Source organism: Plasmodium berghei, assembly GCF_900002375.2.
Source record: "Plasmodium berghei ANKA genome assembly, chromosome: 11".
In the NCBI taxonomy this organism is placed as follows: Eukaryota; Apicomplexa; class Aconoidasida; order Haemosporida; family Plasmodiidae; genus Plasmodium; species Plasmodium berghei.
The window spans coordinates 1366203-1394021 of record NC_036169.2 but is presented as its reverse complement, the minus strand read 5'-3'; the positions used below and the strand labels follow the sequence as shown (position 1 = coordinate 1394021).

Here is a 27819-nt window from a genome sequence, read left to right as displayed (position 1 = left end):
ATCTTAAAAATTCTAATTTTTTACAATACTGGCAATTTCAATATTCAATATGAAAACCCCACAAAAATACAAAAAAAAGTATGACAAAAAATATAAGAAATACGAATTAATTTTTACAAAAGTAATAATACATCATATTGAATTGTTTTATTTTTATGTAAATATCATTTATTTATATATTATTCCCTGTTTAGTAATTGGTATTTAAGGTAAACTGTTTCAGAACAAGGGGTAAAATATTTGTTTCATTCAACTAAGCATTATATTATTATTCATCATATTTTTGACATATATTTTTTATTTTTTATATGGATATTTTTTTTGTGAAATTTTAGAATTATAATGCTTGATAAAATACTATTAAACGTAACCAAAAATACTTTTCGTTTTTATTTTACTTTATAACTATATTTTGTTTTTTTTTACATCCTTTTGTTTTTATAGCATTTTCAAAATTTGTGTATGTTCGTATACGTCAATATATATATATATATATATATATAATATTTTTTCAGAATAATATATAATATATGTAATATATTTAAATGCGTTTGATATACTATGCACAATTTATGTGGATCTCGTATAGTATGTTTTATTTTCTTCACTTCTTTGCATTGTTTTTGCAAACTTAAATCTTCGAATGTATTTTTTTAGATTATTAAAATATATTATAAATTTATTATATATTAACGAGATTCATTGTTTTATGCTTTTTGAAATTTAAATGAAATAATTATTTTTGTCTTTTTTCATAGCATGAATGCGTTTATGAATATATTTATTTTATTTTTTTTTTAAATAACATTTTTAGTTTATATATAAAGATGTCAAACACTTTAATTAAAATGTTAAGCGCATTTAATGAATATACATTATCAGTAGTTTTACGTGTCAATTATTTTATATGTAAAACACATGCCATATAAATATCATGTATGGATGTTAATGTGGATGTATATTATATAACTATATTATTATCTTTCATTATGTTAAACTTTTAATTAATGTTTTTGACACACACAAACAAAAAACGATTAATGATGCTATTTTGGAAATTTAAATAGAAATCATTACTCCTTAATGTAAAGAATTGATGTTAAATATAAAAAGGTGAATTTTGTGGGAATAGAGAAAGCATTATTAAATTGAAAGTAAAGCCAATTATCCAAAAAAGGGACATAAAAAATAAAAAGAACATAAATAAATATACATATGTTAAATAAGACTTATATGTATATCAGTAACAATGTCGTATAATGTTAGCAATACAAAATTGGCTGACTGGTAATTTTAATTCATACTTTCTTTGTTATTTTTTTTAGCATTTAATTCATAAACTGTGTTGCATCGCCTTCCTTTTCAGACTATACATATGTGTAAAGTTCTGTATTATACTGTATATATATTCATGATTGATTTCATTATAATTTAATAGTAAATCGTTTTCATTATTCTCTGGCTTTTTTGTTACAGCTTAAATAAATTGAGAGTATACGATCTTAATCAATTATGTCGGAAGTTTCTTTTACCACAAAATGGAAAGAAGATAGCAATAATTGAACGGATTTTAGAATGTATAACAGATGTTGAGAGAGAAGAACAAATATATGAATTTATATTAGCAACAAAACCATCTATATTTGAATTAAATAAAGAAAAGAAAACAAATAACAAAGCTTCAAATAGTGATAATAATATCGAACTACCCAATAATAATAAATCTAATAATAATAGTAATAATTCTTACGTGAATAATAATAAAAATAATAACGTATTATGTATTAATAATGATGCAAATAATCAAAAAACAAATGATACAAATACGGGGAAAAAAAATTTCCCTCAAGGCGCAAAAAAGGGAAAAGGTACAATCTTATTTTTGTGCTATCTAAAAATAGTATATTTATATGTCCTTATTATTTCACACAACTACATTCATGTGTATATTCCTGGATTTTGTGATGATCCATTACACACCTTCGAGCATTTAAAATGATAAAAAAATTCATGTATAATTTTTTTAACTATAATATGTAAAATTTATAAATTTTTTTATTTCTTTTTTCTTTTTAGTGAAAATATATGAAGAGGGCAACGAGTTTTCTTCATGTGCATGTGGAGGCATGGCAAAAAATGTTTCAAGTAAAAATTGTGTAGTAAAATGCATAGAATGTGAAAAGCCGCAACACATTAGTTGCTATATACAAAATTCATGTATAAGTAAAAATATGCAAGATTATAAAATATTATGCGTGGCATGTCGGTTAAAAGACATAGACCCATTTTATCCTCTTGAACAAATATTATGGATGAAAAGTTTAAATGCGAACTCTGAAAAGTTAATGATTAACGCAAATGATATAAAAAGTTGGAAAAATGAAAATAAAGAAGTTATAATATTTTGTATACATATTGATAAAACAGATTTAAGTGGTACTATTTCTGTAAAACAAGAATGGCCCAAAACTTTTACTTTAAAAGTTAATGGTAACGTTATAGAAAAAATATTTGAGCCAACATGGGAACATAAAAGAAGGGACAGCCCTCTTAAAATTACTCATGTATTGCACGCTGGGAATAATAATATAGATATAAATATTACAAATTATGATGTACCGAAATTATTTGTTCTTGCTTTTTTATTATGTAAAATAGAAACAGAACAAAGTATTATAGAAAGCATTATATCAAATAGCTCTTTAAATTTTAAAGAAGCAAAAAATAGAATAATTCATATTTTGTCAATAAAACATGATGATGATGAAGTAATGTGTATGGAAATCAATAGAAAAATAAGTCTGAATTGCCCTTTTTCATTAGATAGAATATTAATACCTTGTCGAGGTATTAAATGCTCTCATATTCAATGTTTCGATTTAAAATCATTTATTGATATAACCAAAAAAACTAAAGCTTTTAATAATAGATGGAAATGTCCAGTGTGCTCTTTTTTCTTAAGACCAAAACATTTAGTAATTGATACTTTCATTACATATATTTTGTCACAAGTTCCTAAAGATATTAAAGAAGTAGAGCTTAACAAAACGGGTGAAATCATATTTAATCATAATAATTCTGAATCAAAAATTTTAAAAAGTATTGATGATACTGATTTGCCAAATTTACAAAAAATTGGATTTGAAATTAAAACCGAGCAAAGTATAGGTATTTATTATATTATCCAATAGAAGGGAATGTATACGAACATATGCTTATATATATTTGATGTATTCATTGTTTTTTCTTGACAATATGATTATATAATTTCGAAATTTCATAAATTTGTTTTCTTGGGGATGGTTTTATTAATAAACTTTCTTTATTTCTTTTTATATCTTTCATTTTTATGCAGATAATAATGGAAATAATGATGGAAAAGAAAACAACATCAATACGAACGAAATTATTATTTTAGATTCTGATTCAGAATCAGATGCAGAAAATAATGAGAATACTAATGACAATGATAATGCCAACGAAAAAACGAATCACAATATTGTACAAGGTAAACTACATATTAGTTGCTCAGTAACTTTGTATTTATATATGATTTATGCATACATGCATATAGATGCACCTAATTGTATATGACTCAAGGAATATGCATCTTTATACATATAGACATGTGAGCATCTATGCAGCATGTGCACATGCTTATATGCGCATGATTCTTCTCGAAAAAAAGTATATACGAAATTATAATCCAAACATTTCTTTGCTCTAAAACGTCTTCTTTAATACAATTTTTTTTTAGAATTATAAAATTTTTAATCGCATTAATAAAGATTAGCTGTTATTTATAATATATGCGAAAAATGAAGAAAGCAAATAAAATTATATATTTATGTGCACATATTTATATAAATATTAATGTACATATATGCATACTAATAAGATATAAAAGAGCAAATAACGCAAAAAATATTTATGAAAATATACATTAATTTAATCGACATACAATATGATAATGAAAAGAAAAAGCAATAAATGCGCATTACCCACTTATTCATGCACTAAAGAAAACAAATATTTATTCGTAAATTGTATGGGGAGAAATGATATATTTACTTAAAAATAAAAAAATTGATATATATAAATTAATAATCCTTTATTGGCAATGCATACATTTTTGAGGTTTATTCTTTTATCTATTCCTTTTACACATTTTGAATTATGATTATAATGATTATTCATAGATTTTAACAGGATAAAAATTATATTTATATCCACATCATATATATACTTATTTGTGGATAATTACACATAGAGTCCTTTTTTTTTTTAGATGGACGTGAAGTTATATGCATATCTGACAGCGACGATAATGATAATACTCCATTGATCAGTAAAAAATCCGAGAGCCCCCCAAAAAACAAATTACCTTTTTCAATAGGCATGTCTAATTATGGAAATAATCAATATTTAAGTAGTTTTTTTGTAAGAAATATTAATGATATGGACAAAATAAATATCCTTCCAAATATTTATTCAAATTTTAATGAAATTGTTTCGAATGCTTTAAATGACATTGATCCCATTCGATTTAATGAAATATATTTATCGAACAAAATATTAAACCCTGAAATAATTCAAAAAAATAATGATGGCAAATTAAATGCTGATCAAAGCACTAGTAACATGGATAATGCTGATGACAAAGAAACAAACAAATTTAATATTAGCAATGATAATAATAACGAAATTTTAAAAAACACGACGGTACTTAAACCTAGTAGTGATAATTTAAATAATTCTCTCTTGTTTTTTTGTAACAAAGAAAATTTGCTATCACAAGACATGTTTTTTTTTAATACAACATTAGAAGCACTAAGTTTAAATCCCGATAATAGATATATGAATTATTCTGATATTGTAAATAATAATAATACAATTTTAAATGAGGCAACAGAAAATAATCAAAATGTGAATTTGAAAAAAATAAATACCTCTGGCGCATTCGATTTATTTGATAAAGATCTTATTTTACCAACTCCTACTATTAATAACAATTTAACTAATGAGTTAAGAACTTATTTCAATGGGAACAATAATAATGATGCCAATAAAGATAATAGTAGTAATAAAGAAAAAAGTAACGGTAATATTGAATATGAACAACTTAAAGATATATCTTCGCCCCCCAATCGAATAAATTTAAATCAAATTACAAATTCTGAAAATTGCGAAACCGCAGAAAATGATAAAACGGAAGAAAATCAAAAAACTGATGAAAAAAGCGAAGCTGAAGAAAATGACAAGAACGAGCAAAATGATGATGATTCAAACTTAAATAAAAAAAAAAGGAAAAAGGATGAGGAAGAAGAAAAAGAAACACCACGAAAAAAATGACCATATTGTGTAGCAGATACTATTCAACTGTTTACAGGGCTTATGCCACCATAAGTACCCATGTATGTAAATGTATATGACATAAACCTTTTTGAGGGTCACTATCGATATTTCTTAATCATATTATATAGCATTCAAATATAGTACTATAAAGCTTATGTTATTAAACGTATTTACGAACAAAGAGTATATATGTAGATTCATTTATTTTGGGGGGCTTAGTCAAATTTAATATAATAAATAAGTAATTAATTATATTAATTGATGAAAAAGGGCTAACGATTGTAATTAAAAAACACAAAATAATTTTTTATGTAAATATTTTTTGAGGGGCGCAACAAAGAATTCATAAAAATGTTAATGGTGGTATTTTGATTATTTTTAAGTAGTTATTTTATCTTAAATTGTTACAGCATTAGACTTTCTAAATTTATTAATTTTTAAAAAATACACCTACGTTATATATACATACGGCGTGTGAATTGCGGAATTTTCTTTTACAAAACACTAGATCATTCCACTTTTTTGAGTCTACTTTTTTCGATAGTTTCGTTTTTTTATAATTTTTTATTGATGTTACTCCTTTTAGTATTCCATAAATTATTTTATTATTTTTGATTTTTTGGTAAAGCTTATAAAATAGTGATTAAAATGTTGTGTTGGAATATTAAGAACATTTAACAAATATAACGTTTATGTATGCGTTAATTTTTTTATTTTTATGTTTATTATTAATTCCATTTTTTAATTTCGTTATTTTATTTTTTAAATGCAACTGCATTCTGCAAGACATTTGTATCGTTATTTTATCTATTTTTTTTATATATAGCTATGCAAATATCAAACAAAATTAATTATATATATGTTTAGGATTAGTTATGCATATGGAATTGTTTTATTATTTTTATATTTTAAAGATTTATCTTATATGTTTTTAAAGCGTTATCACTTTTGTGAAATTGCGACTGTGTATATTTGTTTTTGATATTTTTATACAAACACATTGTTCTCAAAATTTTTTGAATATTTTTAATATACTTTTTTTACACTTATAAATAAATTATGTACTGCAATAAAAAAAGAAAAACAATGTTACTAAAAAAATATATGCTTTTGTTTCCCCATACCGCTGAATATGTTGTGTAATATATCAATGAAATTACCCTTTTACTTTATTTTGTTCTCGAAGCTTCAATAATGTCTCGTAGTTTATAATTTTGGGATCATAGTCTTCCTCATAATTTTTATCCTCTACAACATATATTTTGATGTCTTTATCGTTTATAGATATAGTTTTATAATGCCAAAAATTTAACTTCCTAAGGAATAAAAATGTGCATGTATAAAGAATAAAAGTGAATGTTATCATAATGTAAAATTCACATTATTGATCTTAGTGTATTTAAAAAATAAATCATTCGACTCAAAGTAAACATAAAATAAGATCATACACACTGAAAGGTATATACAACTTGTTACAGAAAATTAAAATATGCGTGAAAAAATATTTTTAAAAATTAAAGCCATATATGTTCAAGTCTAAATATATACATTCCCTCAAACTTACGCATGTGGTTCATTTTCCAAGAAAAAATTTTTAAATTGCTCTGAACAAACTATTTCACCAGGTATACCATTGGATTCAATATGATTTGCTATCAATACATCCAAGCCCCACATATCATATCTTATTCTTACTGATCCTATAATTCCTCCAACACACGAACCATAGTGTAATCCTATCCTCATATTGAAGTCATGTTTATTAAATTGTATTTTAATAGTATTAATATTATGCAATATAAGCTTTGCTAATTTAAAAATGCTTATTATTCCATCAGCTGCTTCTGTTTGATCAGTTATCGATGCATTGGGTTGGCTAGTAGCCACATATGCATCACCAATTGTAAAAAGTTTATACAATCCTAATTTTATTGTATCTTTATCAATTTTGGATATAAGTTTTTGTAACAATTTTAGAACATTTTTTGGGGCTGCTGTTTTACTCCATTTTGTAAATCCTACGATATCCGCAAATAAAAATGCAATTTTTTCATGCTTATATGTCAATTGTAAATTATCATTTTGATATTCCTCTAAGACTTGTCTTGGTAAAATTCTTGTTAAAAAATCATGCGAAGTTCTTTCCATTCTATTTCTTTTTCTTTTTATAATGTATTGTGTTCTATCTAGATATTCTGAATACCAAAAGTATAAAATATTTATGGAAAGAATTAATAGTATACTACAGCATATTCTTAATTCACATACATGTATAACAAATAATTTAAAAAATGAATACATAAGGAAAACAAAAAAAAATACAAAAAAAAAAAATTTATGTTTAAATAACATATTTTTAACAAATATTAGTTGCATAGAAATTATTAATTCTGTTGCATCTTTCATAAAAAATATCGATCTTTCACGTGAGTTCCCAACTAAATTACTGTAGTGTATGCAAGCAAGATCTATCATAATAATACCCCAAGACGATAAAAATATATTCAAAATAAATGTAGTCCACATCATTTTACTTGAATTATCTTTATATTCTTTTAATTTTGTTTTTAATAAAAGCCATATAAATGTTATTGTAAACAAATATATAGATCTAATTAACCATATAATTACAATAAAATCGTTAGGTGTTTCCTTATTTTCATAATATGATAATTCTATAACATTGCATAGACTTAATATTAATTCTGATATTACAAATATAATTATTAATTTTTTTGTTAAATCGATATTTATTATTTCTTGATAATATTCTCTTGTATACTCTTCTTCCAATTCTTCATCTTTAAACTTGTAATAAAATCGGTTAAAATAGCTTGTCTTTCTATTTATTTGCAAAGTTGATGTTAATTTTTTTAAAATATTTTTGTTATAATTATCAAAATTAGTTACGAAATCAGAGTTTTTATTGCTTACGTTTGTGTTTGCTTTATTTACATCTCCATTTTTTTTAATTTGACTTTTTTTATTATCTGTTGTTATATTGGTTTGCCCTGATTTGGAATTCGACATTGTATTATATTTTCCTGATTTTAATTTATCGCTTATGTAATTCTTTTTAAAGATATTTTTAAATATGTTATTTACTTTGGACGCTAACGAAAACTCTTTATTCTGTTTATTTTTATTTCGATTGCTGTTAAACTCAGTGTTGTAATTAAAATATTCATTCATTTCTTCATCACTTATTATACTATTCGTTTTTTTAGATTTAATGCCACATGAACTATTATCATACGATTTGAAACTATCACCTTTTTCATATTCTTTCAGACTGTAAAAACTGATTCTTTTCGATATCATTCTTTTCTTCATAATCATTTTATCTTCATTTTTTGGGAATCCATTTTTAATATTTTCATTGGAATCATATTCTATTTTTTTTTCTTTATCTTCATTGTTTTCTTCAGTATTTTTTTTTTTGTCATAACCTTTCAAATCATTATACTGCATTCCCCTTTCATCTGTCTTATATATATTTTTTCTTAAATTTATATTATTTTTTATATTATTTAAATTTACTTTGTTTCTTATAAATAAATCGTCCTCTGCCTTATTTTTACTTCTTCTGTTTATATTTTGGATATTACTATTACTTCCATTAAGATTCCTTGAAATATTCATATCACTTCCAAATATTTCATCATTTTTGTGAAACCTTTTAGTTCTCTTTTTTTCCTCGTCTTCAGTGTTATATTGTACAAAAGTCATGGCTCTTTTATGAACCAAACAAATGTTATTTAATATTTCATATTTTTTCCCCAAATTGTCATTTTTATTTACATAATTTAACTTTTTATTTTTTAGTATGCGATTCCTTTTTATTTTTTTTCGAGTAATTATATCCTTGAAAATTCTTTTGAGAACTCGATTTTTATTTATATTAATAGTAGTTTTATTTCGCTTTATAAGAAAAACCGTTGGACATCTGTTCTCATTTCTAATTTCACATTGTTCTTTATCTTCTTTTTTTAAAAAATTGTCATTTATCATTTCTGTGAATATATTTTCATGAGAAGTTTGTTCTGCCTTTTGAGCATAAGTTCGCGAAAATAATTTTTTATTCATTTTTTGGTTGTCATCATGTTCCTCATCGCGTCTACTTGAAAAAATAATTCTATCTCTACTTTTGTTTTTAATATTTTTTTTTTTGATATTAATAGGTTCATTTTTAATGTTAAGTAAACTTAGCTTTTTTTTGTATATTTTTGCAAATAAATTGTTGAAGTTTATAGGTTTTTTGTTTTTCATTTTGGGATCAATAAAATATTCGAATTCACTAGAATAGTTATAATTGATTATGTCGTTTTTATTTAAAAAATTATAAAAGCTTGTTTTTTGTCTATATGTATATTTTTTTTGTATGTCCTTTTTTTTTTTTTTTTTTTTCTTAAATGCATTGGAATATTTAGACATATTATTAAAGTTAAAATAATTGGGGGTCACCTTTTGCCTATAAGTTATTCTTTCTTTTATATATTCTTTTATTTTGTCATTTTCTTTACTAAACTCGTCTTTAAAGTCTATGGAATCTTCTCTCATTCTGTTTATTATATTTTTGCTTTTTTTTATGTATAATGCCTTGTTTGTTGTGTCACGTATTTCATCTTTTTCATTTTTGTCTATAATATATGGCGAGGTAAAGAAATTATCAGAATCATAATTTCTTTTTGTGTTGTCTCCTATTTTTGGTGGTAGATTTATAGGAGATTCAAAATTATAAGCTAATACGTTTCTTCTAAAGCTTTTATTTGTTGATAAACGTTCTAGATCTAAATATTTCGATTTTTTATAGTTATAATTTTTAGTACTGTATAAAAAATCATTTTGTCCTATACTATTTGACCCATCGTCACTTTTGTTACAATTATAAACCTTTTCTTTATCATAGTTATTTAAAATTTCTCCCATTTCTTTCATTTTTATATTTATATTTTTTTCCTTAGCATTTTCTTTTTTTATCTTTTTTTTTTTCGTACTTGGCTTTTCCGATTTTTTAAATATTTTTTTAGTTTCATCGATTATTTCGCTTTTATCAGGCATTTCAATTTTATCAAATTCTTTCTCTTTAGTTATGAGTTCGCTCTTATTTACAATTTCATCATTGCTTCTAAATATAGATGAAGTTGATTCTTCCAACGCTTTTGTATGATCCTTTTTGGAGTTGTCTAAAATATCAACCAATAAATATGTTTTCATTTCCCCTTTTCCCTTTATGAATATACTTCTTTCTTTCCATACTAACGTTTTATCATCCTTTAGATATTTATATGTATCGTATGAAACGTGTATATGGTCCTTTAACGAAGTAGATTTCATTCTAGATGCAGTGTTAACAGTATCACCAAAAAGCGAATATTGTGGCTTAACAGATCCGATAACTCCACTTATTGCTTTTCCTGTATGTATACCTATTCTTAAACTAATATTTTTATAGATGTATTTACTTTCAATTGGAAAAATACTATTTGAATCTTTATTATTTGATAATGTGTCCAATACCTTATATGATATATAATATTTAGCACTAAGTTGAGCAATAGCCATTTTGATTGCACATTTTGTATCATATTTAATTTTATGTACACAATTATTTTTTTTTTCACTTAGACCTGATGCAGCTAAATAAGATTCGAATACTGTTTCTATTTTTATACAATTAAAATATTTTATACATTTATCAAAATATAAATATAAATTATCCAATGTCTGTACTAAAGTATGTGGTTCTAATGTAGATACCATAGTTTGAAAATCATCAATGTCACAAAAAATGACAGATATAATCCCTCGATCTTCTCCAGAAATATTTTTTCCCACCATAATACCATCTGCTTTAGGATCGCTTACTAATAAATATTCGACTAAAAAACTAGGCAGCATAGTATGTAAAATTTCAATTTGTTTACCTAAATTAACTTTTTGTTTATATCTTGTTAAAAATTTTTTTTTTAAATAATATATCTCATAATATTTCATAAATAGACAAATTAATGTAAAACTTAATGTACAAATTAAAAAGGTAAAAATCTGTTGTTTACATATACACGATATATTTATATATTCTAAATTATCTAGGCTAGTATATGGATTGTCACAAAAATCAGTGCACATTGCGTTTAAATTGTTGTTTTTATGGTAATATACCCATATTGCTATGGATAAAATAATTATGCACATTACTAATCCTTCTAATATTTTAAAAGATATAAAAAATATATAACAAACAGTAAAAGAATATGTTACTAGCATATTAATTATATTATTAACCGAATTCTCGGATATTTCCAATAAGTACCCTATTACTAGTAGTAATTTACCAATAATATAAAAGTAAGTATAATTTGTTTTATTTCGAATTAGTATCTTAATTAAATATAATACTGCAACTATATAATATATTACTGTTAAATAAGATAACGAATGCAATTTTTTTTCAATAAATTTAGATATAATGATCTGTATTGTAAATGTTATCAAAAATATTATAAATAATAATAATATTATTATTCTTAATTTTAACTTATTTCTTTTTTCATATGTTTTATATTCTAAGTTTAGTTGTTGATTTCTATACTTTATTTTTATATCTATTATTTTTCTTAAAGTATCAAAAATATACTTATTTTTTTTAGATTTCCCATAATATGCATTGTCTTCTTTTATTATATAACTTTTGGGTACGGGAGCCAGCTTTTCAATGTTTTTATCGGTTATTACTTCTTCCCTTTTGTTGTTAGTAGCGAATTTTTCTTGTGTTTCGATTTTCAGGGTATTGGATAAATGATATGTTATGTCTGGATATATTCTATAAGGGTGTGAGATGTAAAAAACAAAACAAGCGATGAAAAGTGATACAAAATATAGGAGTGTGCAAAATTACAAAAAATATAATGCCTCATTAAATACACACACATAAATTATATCATATGAATGGCGCTCGATCGGTTACTTGTTCTTTACAAACTTCATGAACTTGTCTATGATAAAGTTAATGTATAGTATGGGAAGAAGAGATATCCAAAAATATGAATCTTCAGGATCGAAGAGACTAAACTCACATTTTCCTGTTATTAAGCAATCAACTAAGGTATAAATGTTTATATATATAAATAAAATCGAAACAATAATAATGGTCATGATAAAAAAAAATATATGCCATGTTTTCGAAAATAACAGAATTTTTTCAGATATTAAAAAAAAATTTAAAACAAATATATGGAATGTAAATTTTCGATGTGTAATTAAATTAAACAGATTGCCTCGTAATATGTAATAAGAAATGAATGAAGAAAATATCGATTCGACTATGTTTAAAAATATTATGGTGTTGTTAAGAAAATATTTTCTTCTTGCCTAAGAATAAAAATTCAAGAAATTTGTTTAAATTGTTTAAAATTATAAATTAAATAAATATGCAAATTATTATCATATTCCTTCATTATTGATCTAATTATAATAACAATAGGAACATTATAATGTGTAGGCATTATTTTTTTATGAACAAATAACAAGGACAGTTCTAAATTTAGATAGTCGAATTAATGGACAGCTGGTTGTTTTACATTTTATGAATATTTTTTTTTGTATTTACTAGCTGATAAATGTATGGGAAATTTCTGATAAATTTGTATGGAATATCAATTTCGTAGGACGCAAAAGCTACAATTAAGGAATAATGAAAAATTGCAAAGGCCGTTTGGGAATATAGTATTGATGAAATAGATGACCCAGAAAAAAAATTATCAAAATTGTGGAAGAAATAAAAAGAACCAATCATAACTTTCAGGTATATTATCCATAGGAATGCTCTACTATAAAAGGTATGTATAAATGACAATCGGATGAATAAAAATTCAATGTCTATATATTATATAAGTATATATATTTCTAAATGACCCCGGTATGCAATACAAATGTGGTTACAAAAAATAGTATTTTTTTTGCTTATATTACCACAAAGAAAATCGATTCAATCTCCCTAATATGAGAAGCTCTCCAACATATTTGAATTCCTCCATTGCATAATCTGAGATACTATAAAGAGCATTAACTTGTTTGTTCAAAGTCAAGCATACACTTATTGTAGTATTTTTTAAGAGATATGCATCATTCAATGTTGATCCAACACCTAGTACTGTCAATTTAGGGGTTGTATAAGAAAGAAATTTGCTTATAATCTTCCCTTTTGTTTCATTATTTAATTTGCAAAATAATACAACAGTGGCTCGCATTATTATGCATAAAAATACTTTCTGGTTTCAAGAATGGGATAAAAAGATAGAAAAAAAAAAACAAAAAAATGAGGAAAAAAATTGATCTTATAAAAATAATGCAAACAATTAGGGTATAACATAAATAAAATCACATAATAAAATAAATTTAAGAATTTTTTTATACATACCAACGCGTATCTACTTCGCATGATGTTCTTCAGGCTCATCTCGTTTATTGCAATAGCATAAGAACGAGATTTCATATTTTCCATAGAAAAAAGAAAATTGTTGAATAAATAATTAGCAACTGTTTCTTCATCAGAATGATCGGGATTCAAGAAATTAATTATGAATAAATTTGAATTGGGAGTAATTAGATTGCATTGTAAGGCTGTCAAATAAGTATTTTTAGAAGAGTCATTAGTAAATATCCATGATCTAATATCAAAATTATTGATATCATTAAATGTTTCGACTACTCCATCATTTAAATCATTTTTTAAGCCAATAATACCTATGCATTCTAAATCGTATAAGAAAAATGTTTTTATTATATCAAAAAACTTGAAAGAAAATTTGCTTCTAACGCTTTTTAAATAAATATATTTTGCAATATCTTCATTAGTAATATTTTTTTTACATATTAATATAACTTTTAAATAATTAGCTGTGTGTATTTTTATCGTTTTTTTAATTTTATTTATGTCATTCTTATTTTTACATAAGTATGGTAAAATATTAAAATCATAACCACGTATATATAATATCCCTTTATCTAATTCTTTTTTGTTTTTTAATATACACATAGTATAATTATTACTTCTTAAAAAATCATGAAAGCATATTATGTAATACTCTTTACAAATATTTTTTAAATTATAAAAAAATAGACATTTCTTATAGCAGTATATATGAAAACCTATATTTTTTGAAGTATTAAATAAGCATATATCTTCATGTTCTATTGTATTCATATTTTCTTCGCCATCAGAATCTACTGCATATTTATTTTCACTCTCTATATTTTCTACTTCCCTGTCTTTATCATAGTTCATATGTTCCGATGTTGATTTCTCATTTATATTATCTTTCATTTCAATATCACCAAATTTCTCATTATATATAATTATTCTATTACATGCGCATATTCCCAAAATAAACTCCTCTATTTTTTCTGACTGTTCATTATTTTTTAATCCATCCTCTATTATCTCTTTACAATCATAGCTGCTTTCACAATCTTCCAAAAATTCTATAAAAACAGTATAGAAGAAAAAAATTACGTACAAGTATATGAAACAGAGTCGAGTCATCATAAGTTATAAAATTAAAAGTGCAATTATAGGCATCATTCCATGGTGATATATATAATGCCCTAGATTTCTCGACCTTCGTATATGCATATAAACATAAATAGAAAAATATACGAGTAAAAGATATTTATTATTTTATATTTATTTTATGGTCATACGATTATATCCATTGTCTAATAGCGATTTTACTGATGATGAAAGTTTAATTTTTTTGTACAAAAACTCTTCATTTAAATAATTTCTGTATATTTCCTTAAGTATTTTAGAGAAATCACCATTAATCGGATCATAAATAGGATTTGTATTATTCCCAAGAATTTTTAAAAAATTATTGAAATCTCGAGAAGGGAAAAAAATGTTCTCTGGGTCTTTGAAAATTCGTTCGTCTAAATTTAAGAGCTCGGATACATTTGTTCTGCATAAAAAATGTAGCAAAAGAAAAATGTTAGAAACAAGAATAATACAAGTAAGAGGAAAAAAATATTTGAATTTTCTTAAAAATTCGTATCATTTTAAAGTCATCATCATTATAATTTAGACACTATTTTGTGACTCTCTGGATATATATTGGCATTAACTCAACCAATATAACCTTTCTGCGTCCAGTATATTCAAGCTCGGCAATTTTAAAAATTCATCGGATATTATAAATTTTTTTTTTGAATATAAAACATTATTAATAGTGCAAGAAACTAGTATCTCTTTTTTGTTCACAAGAACTCCGTTTCTTGCAGTAGCTATAATATCAACTGTGCCAAGCGCATCATTTTTATTTTTGTTAAAAACTTTTGTATTATTACTATTTTCATCTTTATTCATTCTTGTATCCCTTTCTATAATTGGAAAAATTAAAGAAACAATTTTTTGTTTGAATTTAAGTATTCCAATGGAAATTATATTAAAAAAAGTAACATTTTGTATACTTAGTGTGTCGCATGCATAAGAAAACAATTCTCAACAAATTTTATGTTAGCTATACCTATTTTTAAACTTTGAATTATGTATATTAGGCTTTTTTCTGAATATAGCATTACAGGCAAAACTAATATATATAAACCAATAAAATCTTCTAAAACAGTAAAAAACGTATCATTTGAATTTTCTAGTAATTTACCTTTTCTGTAAAATATGGCTTTTATTATAATACTTAATAAGACAAAAAGTATATACATAAATATTAAGTAATATACAACATTATTCATTTTTATACAAAATGTCATATTTTCTTCGATTTTACGAGGTATGTTCAAATTTTTTTTCGTGTCGGCGCCTGTATATACAACAACACCATCAATATATTCGGCTCCCTTTAAAATGGAAGCTTAATATTGGGTGAATGAAATAAAATAAAATAAAATAAAATAACAAAAATATTATAACAGTAATGCAATAATAATAGTTCAATCATAAATATTAGTTCAATGCAAATAAAACATATGTAAGTTGCAACAAATAATATTCAATGTACTTTAGAGATTGATACATAATATTTTTATTTTATTTTTGTATGCACATTGTCACATTTTCTTCATTTCTTACATTGAAGAGCAAAGTTTTCATAACTCAAATGTAATGATCTTGGATGTTTGTCGAGCTTATAAGTTCCTTGAAAGCAAAATACATTTTTGTTAGGCAATTCACATTTTATAACACCATTTATTTCTGACAGCATTTTTAGATAATCTCTATCGACTAAATGCAAAATCAAAATAAATCAATATGCAATGATAATATGTTAACAGTTAAAATATATCACTCAAAAAATGCACGTCCATATACACATTTGAAAATGCACATCTAATTAGTACTTTTATATTTTTCAACAGGATATTTTATGCTTTTATTATATAATCCATCGATTTTAAATGAATCAACAACTGCATTTGTATTCTTTTTAGAATAAAGTATAACGACATCTGCAGGAAACTCTTCGCCTTGAAATACCCTAATTATGTTTCCAACTTTTATATCTTTGGTCATAACCTAAAGATATATTTTAACAAAGTTGTGTATGCGCACAATACATATGCTATATATTCATATATGTATTACTTTTTACATTCATTAATTTACCTTTTCAAAATATGACATTTTCGGTACTATTCTAAGGTAGTGCTGTGAATTCGCATTTTTTATGTCTTTCAACAATTTAAGCTCAAAAAGACTTTCTATAACAACTAAAATTCCAATGTTTAGAAAAAGCGAAATAGCTGTATCTACAAATAAATATTTTTTTGTTATTCCTTGGCTTATTTCAGAAAAAATATACACCGTCATAAACAAAGTGTAAACGATAACTGCGTCAAGTGATATCAACCTTCTTATAAAATTATACAACTAAAAAAAATAAAAATATAAAAAGAATTCTATAGATATAAAAAAAAAAAAAAAATATTCATTATAAATCTATAAATAAATGTATCGCATATTCCATATGCACTATAAGACGTAGTAAAATTATATAGAGAACGAATGGATAATATTACCGAAAATTGATATATTCTAAAGTAATTTTTACAAAATTTTTGCAAATCATCTTCTGATGTTGGATTTATAATAACTTTTCTGTAAAGCTTGTTGTTTTTATTTATATGTTCCCTTTTCCCATCTAATTGCTATAGATTAAAAAATATACATTAATAACAAAATACCCTTAAAAGGTGAATGCACATAGTTAACAATCGCTTTTTCTATTTCTTTATTTATTTTTCTCTAATTTTTACCATTAAATTTAAAACCTCGCTCTTTATTTTATCTGTTTCCTTCATTTTTATATTTAGCCATTAACAAAAAATATAATATTCAAAATTATGTCTATACTTTTATATACATTAAGAATTACATCAATATTCTAATATAAAGATATAATAAAAAAATGACCAATAGTATATGTCTAATATATACATGATAAAAACTTAAATTTATGAAAGTGGGCAAACAAAAAGGAAGGATATTTCTCATTATTTATCATATTATTTTTTTAGTATACAATTTCGTTGGTAACTATCTCTTTTTCTTTATTTTTTTTGCTCAATAATATATCTATTCCCATTACCCCCCCAAAAAAAAGTATAATAATTTTGTAAAAGTATCATACAATTTGATGGAATAACTTTTATTATTTTCAATTAACCATTATTAAATATTTTTTGTAATTCATTACATTTTTATTCATTGTATTGATATTTATTTTTTACACATTTTTTCCCAAACTTAAACATATAAGTGTGTGTATTAAATGGACTATATATGTCCAGTCAGGTGTAAAAAAGTGTGCACTATGTATGAAGGGATATATCTAACAATCATATACGCATATTTAAATAAGATTATATATACTTCTGATAATTTTTTGTACAGTTTTTTGATAATATATACAATTTAGTGGAAAAAAATATATATATTTATTTACATGCTTGTACGAAAAATTCTATATGTATCACTGATGATGTTATTTCCACAATATTTAAATAATAATATTTACATTTTCATAATTAAATAAAATGAAAGTTAATTTTAATTTGAAAAAAAATAATTTTTAAGGGTATAATTGCGTTAATTATATTAATTACACATTTTAAATAAAGGTCATATTAACAAAAAAAAATAATAATAAATGATACTTTTACAATAGTATAAATATTGACTTCATATTTTAATTCAATCGGCGAATATGTCGAAAGATGAATAAAACAAGCACAAAATAAAGACAAATAAAAAAATATGTACATATATATGTATACACATATGATAAAAAATTATGGCATACGCCGCTTAAATTTGTTAAAATTATGCAAACATATATATACTTATAATGAAAATTTTTAAGAGAATGAAAAATTACTGTTTTTGTAACTCTCTTAAAGTACACATTTTCCCAGAATAAAATCCAGAAAAATACCATGACATAAGATACATCAAAAGTTCTTGCAGGTCTTTATTATTTTGATCTACCGAATTTGTGCCATTGAATTTGGCTAAAATAAAATTATCAAAATTGGTGTTAATAAAGTTATATTCATTTTCAAAATTATTTTCTTTTATACACATAAGCTGCGCAGCTAGATATACATTTAATTTATCATGATTGTCTTTATATTTTATAAACATTTCACTTATTTCTTTATTATATTTTTGAAAGGTTTTATTAAATTGTATAGGAGGCGGTTCAATTAGGTTTCTAATAACTTCATTGTTTATATTAATATAATTGTTTCCTATACCATTTTGTTCGTATGCATTTGCACACATAATATGATTCCCTTCTTCAATTTCATATTTATCAAAATTCATATTGTTGCATTTTACTAGTTCATTATCTGAATTACAATCAAAATCTTCTTCGTCAAAGTCAAATTTCACTTTATTTATATTAACATATTTTCTTTTTTTTTTTTTTTTATGTGTTATTTCTAAAGTATTTTCAATACTATTATATTCAAACGCTTGTTCTTTTTCGATTCCTTTATCATGTTGAATTTTATTTTCATTATGTAAAAGCAGCTCATTCTTATTGCTATTATTATTATTATTAATGATAAATTCTAAATCGTCATCACATTTGTGGTTATTTATATCATCAAGTGAAATATTTTCATCAATATTTTGTTCTATATAGTCATTTAATGCTTGATTTTTTTCTATTAAGAAATTTTCATTTTCTATATGCTCTTCAAATGAAGATTCTAAAACATTTTTTAAAAATATTGGTATAATGTTTTCATCATTTATTATATTGCCATTGCTTGATTCGCATATAGTATCTTTTACATTTTTATAAGCTTCATTATTGTTACTCATTTTAATATATTTAATATAGATTTTATCTTGTTATTTTCTATCACTTGTAAATGCTACTTTATCATATTTTATGTTTAAAGAAAACCGCCCTAGAAATTAATTCATATAATTGATTTGTTCATAAATATTTTTTTGCTTAAACATCGAAAAAAATGCGAAATATATTTAAAAAAAATTGTATATGCATATCTTCCATATATATCCATATTTGTTTTCGTATATTGTATAAAATATTCTTAAAAAATAAAATTGATTACGACCCTGATGAAGAAACTTGTGGACAAATGTACATGCTTTATATACTAAATGCCATACTAAAAAAATTAAAATGAAATTTAATTGGGCTATGTATTATTTATATCATTAGCCATGCTTTGTGTGTTTTATGATGTACGCTAGAAATAATAATTTAGAAAGGGTAATAAAAAAGGCTTACAAGGATGAAATATAATAAAATGCTTTTAAATATATTTTAATAATCAAATTAACAAAGTTTTGCGACGTCAAGTATTATTAATTGTTAAGAAAAATGCACAAATGAGGCTGAGAAAAATAGTTTATGCTCGTAAATAAACCATTTTTTCTTTATATGTTGTTATTTTTGTTTGCACCTTAACTTTTTTTATTGACAAACGTGCATGTTTTATAAGAAACCCTTTTTTTTACATCGATATATTGCTACAAAATACCAATAAGAATATGCCTATTTTTAATATAAAAGTTATATTTGTTTGCCTCTTTTTTATTACAAGTATAAATAACATATTAATAAATAATAAAGGAAGAACTTTGGAAGATTTATTCAACCGGATATCTAAAAAAATATATTTGCGTGAGTATATCATAAAAAAAAATAATACAACTCCATTTGTTTGCCCATTTGACAGGGAAAATAAAAAGACAACATTTGATTGTATCAAAAGAAAATGGCTAAAATATAGTAACCAATTGTTTAGTATTTGGAGCAATAGTATACCTAAAATACACGTAAATGAAAAGTTAGAAAGAGAACAAATTAATACGGAAAATTCATATTCCATAAGAAAAAAGTTAGAGATTAATAAAAACTTTAATTATTTTGACTTGTCAACTTTAAACACATATTGCAATTTTTATAAGTTATGTATAGCCGATTTAGTCAATTATTACAAACAAAATAATGGATATAATAATTATCACTTAGGAAAGATAAAAAAGCGATATTTTGTAAAATCGCATCATCTAAACAGTGATCCATTAGAAGAAGAAAGTTACATATTTATTATAGGCCAAAAAAAAGAAAAGTTACGAATTAAATCATCTATATATGACAAAATCCGTAACTCTGTTAATAATACAATATATTATTATTATCTTATGTTTATGAACAAAATATTATATCACACATTTTACTTAGTGTATAATCCTCACACATATGATGATGTCAATAATAGCAACGATTGGAATAGTAATAATAATGGAAATTTTAACAATACACAAAATTCAAGTAATTACAATTTTATAATTTACAAAAATAAAATTATATACCCTTTCAAATCTACAATGGGTACCGCTTCCACCCCCTATAAAAATCATAATACAAATAATAGTTGTATTTCAGACTTTTATTTGATTGAGATTTGCCATTGTTTGAATGGGATAACGTACAAACAAAGTATATATAGTTTGTTGAAAAATATTTCTAAATTGTATTTTAAGGCCGAATTAGTTTCTTATATTTTACAATTACCTCCAGTATTTTATCATATTTTAATCATCATAATATGTTCGATAATTTGTTCTTATATTTTCTATAAAATATTTCTGAAATATAAAATAAACTTTTAAGTTAAAAAGGAAAGTGTGAATACATCATAAAAATTTGCGCGGAGAATTATAATGTATGGGAAGAAAATAATGACGGAATTTTTTTACTACTTGCTAATTATAAAAAAGGTTAATGTAAAAATTTTTGGATTGTGTTTTAAAAAAATGTAAAATTTGTTTTTTCTTAGTAATTTTATGGAATACATATTTATAACCATTTGCACATATAATATGTGCATACTTTCCTTACATTCATATTTTGTATGAATTTTTCTAATAATAAAATAAGCTTATTTTAAATAACTATAAAAAACGATTTTTTTCCTTCATATCAAAATAAAATATATTTTTATAACTTATCAACATAGTTATACTAATAAAAAAAAAGAATAAAGATAATAAAGATTCATTATATACATATTATATTATTTTTAAATTCGTTATAATATACATTTTTTTAGCGTTATATATTGTTTTTCATTTTTTGATAATTTTATAATAATTGTTCAATATCATCGTTTATATTTCTATTATTGCCATTTAAACATATTTTATAAGATTTATAACTTATTTAACTATATAAAAAATAACATTATTTACATTTGTATTAACACCTTTATTGCATATATTTTATGTATACATTTATATAACAGCAATTAGATCTATGCCGTTTTTAATTAGCTCATATTTAGAGAATATTAGTAGTAATAATAATAATTTTTTGAGAGTATAATTAATATAACCATATAGATGATCATATTATAAGGATATTAAAGCGTTATAAATAATCAGCGTGTATATATTAAGCGCTATATATTTATAATATACCCATATATACACACACATGCATATATAATCACCTACACAATCTAAATAAAAAATTAAAAAGTTAACTCGTTAAAAAATGGATGCACTTGTGCTGGACGAAAGGATAAGGGTACATGCCTTACTTCCTATATTTATAATTGTGCTTTTAGTTTGTATAATAAAAAGTAATTTAGGGCAAATGCCACCCCCCCCCTTAAAAATGGACATTGAGAAAATGAGGCAAAAGTAAGGAAATGTTTCATCATTATTTTTTTTATTTTATTATGCAACACTTTATCATTTGGTTATATTATCATATTTATTAATCCCAATTTATCATTTTATTCTCTTTCCCTTTTAAATGCAAAGTAATTTCTTGTCGCGATTTACGCAATTGAAAACCAATTCTGGATTTATCAGTCCATTAGCATTTTTAAATAGACGATACTTTTATAACAAGCCTCAAATTGGTTTCTTCAACGAAGTGCCTGAACAAATTAATCCACTTGACTCATTTTTAAAACAAGACACATCAGATTTATTTGGAATGATGAAAAATCAAATTCCCTTTTTAATCTTACAGCTGGGATTAGGTTTTTTGATAAATATGTTTTTTTCGGGATATTTAGTAGGTACGCTCAATTATATGTTCTTCAAATAAGGTTAATACAAGTCATATCATTGCATAATATATATATATATGCTTACTCATTTTTTATTCTAAATTTCATTTTTTTATTTTAGCCAAGATACCCTTTCCCTTAACATATAAATTTAAATCAACTTTACAAATGGGGATGGACATTGAGTTATTAGACATGAAATTTGTATCATCCTTGTCATGGTTATTTCTGCATACCAAAAATTAGTTCACAACGCGCATGTTTATTTATTATTATTTATACTCATATATTTTTTTTATTTGCTTATTTTGTTCATAGGTATTTTCTTGTTATGTTTTGTTCAAGTGGCTTGATAAGCATTGTTGATTATTTTTTCCTTCAAGGTAATTATATAAAATATAAGAAAAATGAAAAATATATTAAAAAATCCTTATTGTTGCAATTTTTCATAATTACAATAACACTAATTATTAATACTACAGACAATGATAGAAGCAAAAATAGTCCAATTGACAATTTGATGTCTAGCCAAAACCCATTAAAACGTAATGAAGAAATATCCTTAAAAACAACTAAATGCTCACAAAATTATTATCATATACTTATGCTTCATGTATATATTTTTTTAAATACAGAGCCTGTTAATGCTACTAGTGCAGCAGACATCACAAATATTTATGAGAAAAAAAAGGAAGAATTGAATACAATGGTATTTAGAATATATTTTTCAATATTACTTTTTTCTTTTTGTGATACATATATAATTTTGTTACTTCCGTATTAACATATTTTAAGCATATAGAAACACAAATGCTCTCTTTCCTTTTATATTTTTAGAGATACAAATTTTTATTAGAAAATATTGAATATCACCTTATAGAAAATTGGGAATAAATTTTTTAATAATTATTTGGTTATAAATGGTTCTTAAATATATTAAATTACTTTTTTTTGTTTGTGCTACATTATATCTATATATTATTGTTTTATTTTATCCTGAATATTATCAATGTTTACATACATATATATAAATTGTATTGCTTTGCAACACAATATTTTTTTCTACTTTTATTTATTTGATTTTTTGGGAAATTTTTTAAAAAAAATGTAAACTGTTTTTTAAAAAAAAATATATAATAAATTTGATTATAATTTAATTAATACACGCATGCTTATATATTAATATACATATCAGTAAGTCTTTTTTTTTCATGAGAAAATACATGAAAATAGGATAGATATAGCGTCTTTATTTACAAGCATGTGATATTGAATTTGAGTAAATAATATTGGAAATTATATTAAATTGTTAAAAAGAGCTTAAAAAATATAATAATAAATTATGGAATAAACAATAAATAATATTAATACTATATGCATATATTTCCAATAAGAAAAATCAGAAAAAATAATTTTATATCAAAGCTAATCAAATAACTTGCCTGTTTTTTATTTATTACTCATCACCTATATGCATTCTTTTTTTTAGCATAAAAAAGAAATAATTAAATTATATTCGCATTTATTAATTTTAAACAATGAAAAAATGATACAAATATTCATCATCTAACAAAATTTTATGTTTTCATCCCATGCTTTTATTAAATACATTTTAAAAGTATAAATAACAGAGGAAATATAAAAAATTGTTAAAATGGATACGGACAAAAAATTTGTAACGCAAAATGATAATTCATCTTCAAATAAAGAAAATAAATCTTCCCCTCAAAAGGTAATATATAATACTCATAAATACATAGTATATGTTTTATGCCAATATTTGCATACATCTTCCATGATATATTTTAAGTAGTAATTATGTAAATACGTTTTAAGAAAAACTTAACTAAACAATTGATTTAAAATTTGAAAAATATATGAATAAAATAAATGAATGATTTATTATGATAATTATAAAATAAGATAATGAAATTATGTATATGTTAAGCATGCTAATCTATTATATATGCATATATACATGTATATGTCGTTCCTTATGAACTACACAATTTCATTTCTTTTTATTTTACTTCATTTAGCCACATTTAAGGAAAGCAGCAGGAATTGTATGGAAAGATTCATCACTTGATGAATGGCCAGAAAATGATTTTCGAATTTTTTGTGGGAATTTAGGAAATGAAGTGACAACCGACATTTTAGCAAATGCCTTTAGAAAATATAAATCATTTAATATGGCAAAAGTAAGTCTTAAATTAATCAGAATCTTGTGCATATATATTTATTTACTAAAAATGGTTTATATCCCTTGTAAATGCATATTGCCCTTAAAATTTTGCGAACACAAAATTACACGATTGTGCTTGTAACATAACACAAAAAGAAACAATATTACTATATATATATGTATATAATCCACGCATATTCATTTATTTTAATTGTTCAGGTAATACGAGAAAAGAGAAATAATAAAACGAAGGGTTACGGATTTGTATCTCTATCAGATCCACAAGATATGCTAGACGCCTTAAAAAATATGAATAATACATTTATTGGGAATAGACCAGTAACTATTAAAAGAAGTCGATGGAAAGATAGGGAAATCGACTCGAAGAAAAACAAAGATTTTGATGACTTTATAAAGAATCCATATGCTCCCACTAAAAAATTTAGGAAGTTTAAAAAATTTGCCAAACGGGATAATACAGGTTAAAACACATATAAAATAATAAATGACTAATTTTATTGAGAATATAGAGATATGCGTTTATTCTTTATTATGGGTGTGCATATATTTGTATATTCTATTACTTATATTTTGAAACACGAAATTTCCAATTATAACATATCATTTTATGGGTTTTCACATTTTTTTGCAGAGGTTCATGATAGATTGATAAGTAAAAATACACAAGGATGATTAAAAAAAAATTGTCATCACTCTAGTTGATATAGTTATAATCTTTTTATATCTTTGAACAAAAACATATTTAGGTTCAAAATATATGCCTTATATTTATACAATTCCCATTTTAATTTTTTTTTCTGAAATGATTTCTACCCCATAAATATTTATGCTATGTTACTTTTGTTTTATCAATATACATTATGTCTGTATGCGCATTTGCTTATATATATTATTTCATTATCATTTAATTTTTTGTGATTTTAATATAATTTGTTTCCCTTTTTTAATAATGTTTTGTTATTCCTAATACACATTTATTCCTTACAAAAAAACGTTAATGAATAACTTATCCTTTATTTAAAATGTTCCATTAGTATTAATTTTTTTTAAACCAGAGTATTATTATATATTTATATAGATATAATATAACTATGGCGACTTTACAAAAATAAAAAAAAACACAATACGTGTAAAATATACATTTATGCAATGCTTACATGTTTTTTCGCATATAAGTACAGTATTAATATATATCTTGTTTAATTTCAAATATGCTAAAATCGTGTTATTTATTAATGAATACATTTTCTCTTTAATTTTACCAACTCAAAAAATAAACCTTAATATAAATTATTCAAGCAGCATAAAATATGTGTATATGCAAAACGCTTTAAAAAGAATATATGTTTAATACATTTTTTTTTCAACTAATGAACGGTGAATATAAATAAAATGCAACAAATAAATTTCATTTTTATCAATTTATTTAATTATAGTAATGAAGTAGTTTCAATTAATTGTAACAAATTTAAAATAGTAAAAAATAAGTATTTTAACATTAAAACATTTTAATATGCATATATACGATTAAGTATGCTTATATATTGCGATTTTTTTTGAATAAGCACAAATCGCATTCTATATATATATATATATATATATATATATTTATTTATTTATATGTGTATGTGTGTATGTATGGCACGCATATAAGTATTATTATCATGAACACAATATTATGATATAACCTCACAATGCTAAAAAAAACAAATCACGAAAATGAATGTTTCAAGAATTTTGCTAAATAACAGTAAAATATTAAAAAGAAATGTTGAGTTTAAAGAAATATTTACACCAAGATGGTTTTTAGAGTCCCCTAATTACAGTCGTATGCCATTATGGCGACGATTTTTTGAAGGTCAATATACAAATGGCTCATTCTTATTTTTTGGTAATGCTTGGACATCGATGTTTGCCTTTGCTTTTTTTTTATGGTATTCTAGAATATTTGATCCCCCACCCTTAGAAAGAGTAGATAGATACTGGTTAAACTCCCCAAAGTTTCGAATATTATCAGCTTTTTATAATGAAGGCAAAAGACCCGGTGTTAAAATTTCTTTGATGACATATGAAGCTAGATATTTTTATAGAGGTATTGATCACCCTTTTACTATTAATGAAATTAAAGATTTATGGTTTAAGTTAAAAGAAAATTACTTAATAGAAAGCATTCCAGCTATTCAATATCCTCATGTTTTCAGGCAATACAACAAAGTTTCAACACCTGCAGATTTACATGTACACCTTCATTAGGTTTATTGATATCATTATTATTATCAATAATTTTTTTATTTCATTCATTCGTTACATTATCTCATTTCACCCCTTAAGCATTTCTTAATTAGTGCGGATAAGATAATTCATTGCGAAAATTAAACTCCCTTTGCCCTGCTTCTATAGACAATCATCACATTTATTTATGCTTTTTATTTTTATATCATTTTATGTTTTTTTTTTTTTATTTTACAATTAAAAGAATTATTAAACATTCGATATATAAGAGTTAAGACTTTATGAATATCATTTTAACATGTAAATGTGCTATTATGAAGGCCACTTACAATTAACCTAAGGCATTTTACTATTATAAAAAGAAGAAATAATAAAACTATTTATTTCTTATTTTAAAAAGATAAATAACAATTTTTTACAGAGAAAAGAAATGTTATAGATTC

At 23.4% G+C, this 27819-nt stretch overlaps 7 protein-coding genes across 7 annotated transcripts; 5 read left to right on the top strand and 2 right to left on the bottom strand.

Moving 5' to 3' along the window:
• Positions 1 to 1249: 1249 nt before the first annotated feature.
• On the top strand, positions 1250 to 5352 carry PBANKA_1136900 (E3 SUMO-protein ligase PIAS, putative; the record flags this gene model as incomplete). Its single annotated transcript, XM_034565926.1, has 5 exons — positions 1250 to 1287; positions 1477 to 1868; positions 2077 to 3168; positions 3356 to 3508; positions 4289 to 5352. 5 exons carry the CDS (start codon positions 1250 to 1252, stop codon positions 5350 to 5352), a joined length of 2739 nt encoding a protein of 912 aa, XP_034422575.1.
• Positions 5353 to 6511: 1159 nt separating this feature from the next.
• On the bottom strand, positions 6512 to 17670 carry PBANKA_1136700 (guanylyl cyclase beta; the record flags this gene model as incomplete). Its single annotated transcript, XM_034565925.1, has 14 exons — positions 6512 to 6671; positions 6920 to 12181; positions 12326 to 12729; positions 12968 to 13187; positions 13330 to 13628; positions 13778 to 14841; positions 15061 to 15317; positions 15495 to 15735; positions 15882 to 16223; positions 16442 to 16594; positions 16711 to 16885; positions 16976 to 17239; positions 17389 to 17517; positions 17626 to 17670. 14 exons carry the CDS (start codon positions 17668 to 17670, stop codon positions 6512 to 6514), a joined length of 9015 nt encoding a protein of 3004 aa, XP_034422574.1.
• Positions 17671 to 18742: 1072 nt separating this feature from the next.
• PBANKA_1136600 (conserved Plasmodium protein, unknown function) lies at positions 18743 to 19702 on the bottom strand (the record flags this gene model as incomplete). Its single annotated transcript, XM_034565924.1, has 1 exon — positions 18743 to 19702. One exon carries the CDS (start codon positions 19700 to 19702, stop codon positions 18743 to 18745), a length of 960 nt encoding a protein of 319 aa, XP_034422573.1.
• Positions 19703 to 20401: 699 nt separating this feature from the next.
• On the top strand, positions 20402 to 21529 carry PBANKA_1136500 (conserved Plasmodium protein, unknown function; the record flags this gene model as incomplete). The annotated part of the gene is made up of 1 exon (XM_034565923.1): positions 20402 to 21529. One exon carries the CDS (start codon positions 20402 to 20404, stop codon positions 21527 to 21529), a length of 1128 nt encoding a protein of 375 aa, XP_034422572.1.
• An 883-nt stretch (positions 21530 to 22412) lies between these two features.
• PBANKA_1136400 (ER membrane protein complex subunit 3, putative) lies at positions 22413 to 23832 on the top strand (the record flags this gene model as incomplete). The annotated part of the gene is made up of 7 exons (XM_034565922.1): positions 22413 to 22561; positions 22685 to 22947; positions 23060 to 23159; positions 23257 to 23321; positions 23421 to 23483; positions 23574 to 23647; positions 23776 to 23832. 7 exons carry the CDS (start codon positions 22413 to 22415, stop codon positions 23830 to 23832), a joined length of 771 nt encoding a protein of 256 aa, XP_034422571.1.
• A 760-nt stretch (positions 23833 to 24592) lies between these two features.
• Positions 24593 to 25816, top strand: PBANKA_1136300 (RNA-binding protein, putative; the record flags this gene model as incomplete). Its single annotated transcript, XM_034565921.1, has 4 exons — positions 24593 to 24670; positions 24978 to 25139; positions 25343 to 25604; positions 25776 to 25816. The coding sequence occupies 4 exons, from the start codon at positions 24593 to 24595 to the stop codon at positions 25814 to 25816; spliced, it is 543 nt and encodes a 180-aa protein (XP_034422570.1).
• Positions 25817 to 26863: 1047 nt separating this feature from the next.
• PBANKA_1136200 (ATP synthase-associated protein, putative) lies at positions 26864 to 27397 on the top strand (the record flags this gene model as incomplete). Its single annotated transcript, XM_034565920.1, has 1 exon — positions 26864 to 27397. One exon carries the CDS (start codon positions 26864 to 26866, stop codon positions 27395 to 27397), a length of 534 nt encoding a protein of 177 aa, XP_034422569.1.
• Positions 27398 to 27819: the final 422 nt, after the last annotated feature.